The sequence below is a fragment of the Blastocystis sp. subtype 4 genome (assembly GCF_000743755.1).
Source record: "Blastocystis sp. subtype 4 strain WR1 chromosome Unknown seqid_0453, whole genome shotgun sequence".
Lineage (NCBI taxonomy): Eukaryota > Bigyra > Opalinata > Blastocystidae > Blastocystis > Blastocystis sp. subtype 4.
The window spans coordinates 1-786 of NW_014569094.1; the positions used below are offsets into that span (position 1 = coordinate 1).

At 37.5% G+C, this 786-nt stretch overlaps 1 protein-coding gene across 1 annotated transcript; it reads right to left on the reverse strand.

Annotated features, from left to right (window-relative positions):
• Positions 1–201: 201 nt before the first annotated feature.
• Positions 202–779, reverse strand: JH06_5639 (hypothetical protein; the record flags this gene model as incomplete). Its single annotated transcript, XM_014669643.1, has 4 exons — positions 202–321; positions 352–397; positions 429–481; positions 513–779. 4 exons carry the CDS (start codon positions 777–779, stop codon positions 202–204), a joined length of 486 nt encoding a protein of 161 aa, XP_014525129.1.
• Positions 780–786: the final 7 nt, after the last annotated feature.

The window sequence follows — 786 nt, forward strand, 5'->3', positions numbered from 1 at the left end:
TTCATCCAAACAAACAACCAACAGGACTAAAACAACAGAGAAGCAACTCACAAAGAATAAGTCTATTGCAATACACTCTTCAAGTTATTTGACATTGTTACACTTGGTTTCTTCATGGATCTTCTTACAAGAGTAACTACAATACATCGAACCACAAGTCTTGCATCGATATACTGCTTTATTCCTGGTTGTTAAGAAGATTTAGTTACCAATAATAACAGGATATCCACAAATGCCACAGAAACGACGAGGAGGAAACTGACTTGCTCGACTTGCAGCTGAAACATAACATGGACTTCCTGTCGCTTCTTTCATCAATTTCTATCCCTCACTCAACAAAACCACAACTACATCTTGAAATACAACCTTTGCAAACCTTAGCACAGGTAATACATTTCTAACAATTCAAGAGACAAATCCATGTCTACGAGGATTGTGTCTTTACCAAGTCCTTCCTCCTCTTGTTTCGGATTTTTAAGTCCTAGTACATCAATTTCCTATTCATTTCCAACATCCTCTTTTTCATCATACAACTCTGATTCATTTACTGTCTCTTCTTCATCGTAATTATCACGTTCCAAAGCTTCCAGTCGTTCATTCAGAATCTTCGATTCAAGAATCCTTACAACAAGTACTTGTTCTCTAGTAATATTATCAACAATATTCGTATTCTTTGTTGTTGATCTCAAACGAGATGTCCATTTCTTCTTCTTTTCAACCACTCGATGACCACTTGCAGACATTGCTGCATCCCACTCAGACTTCCCTGTTCGACCCATCAAGGTC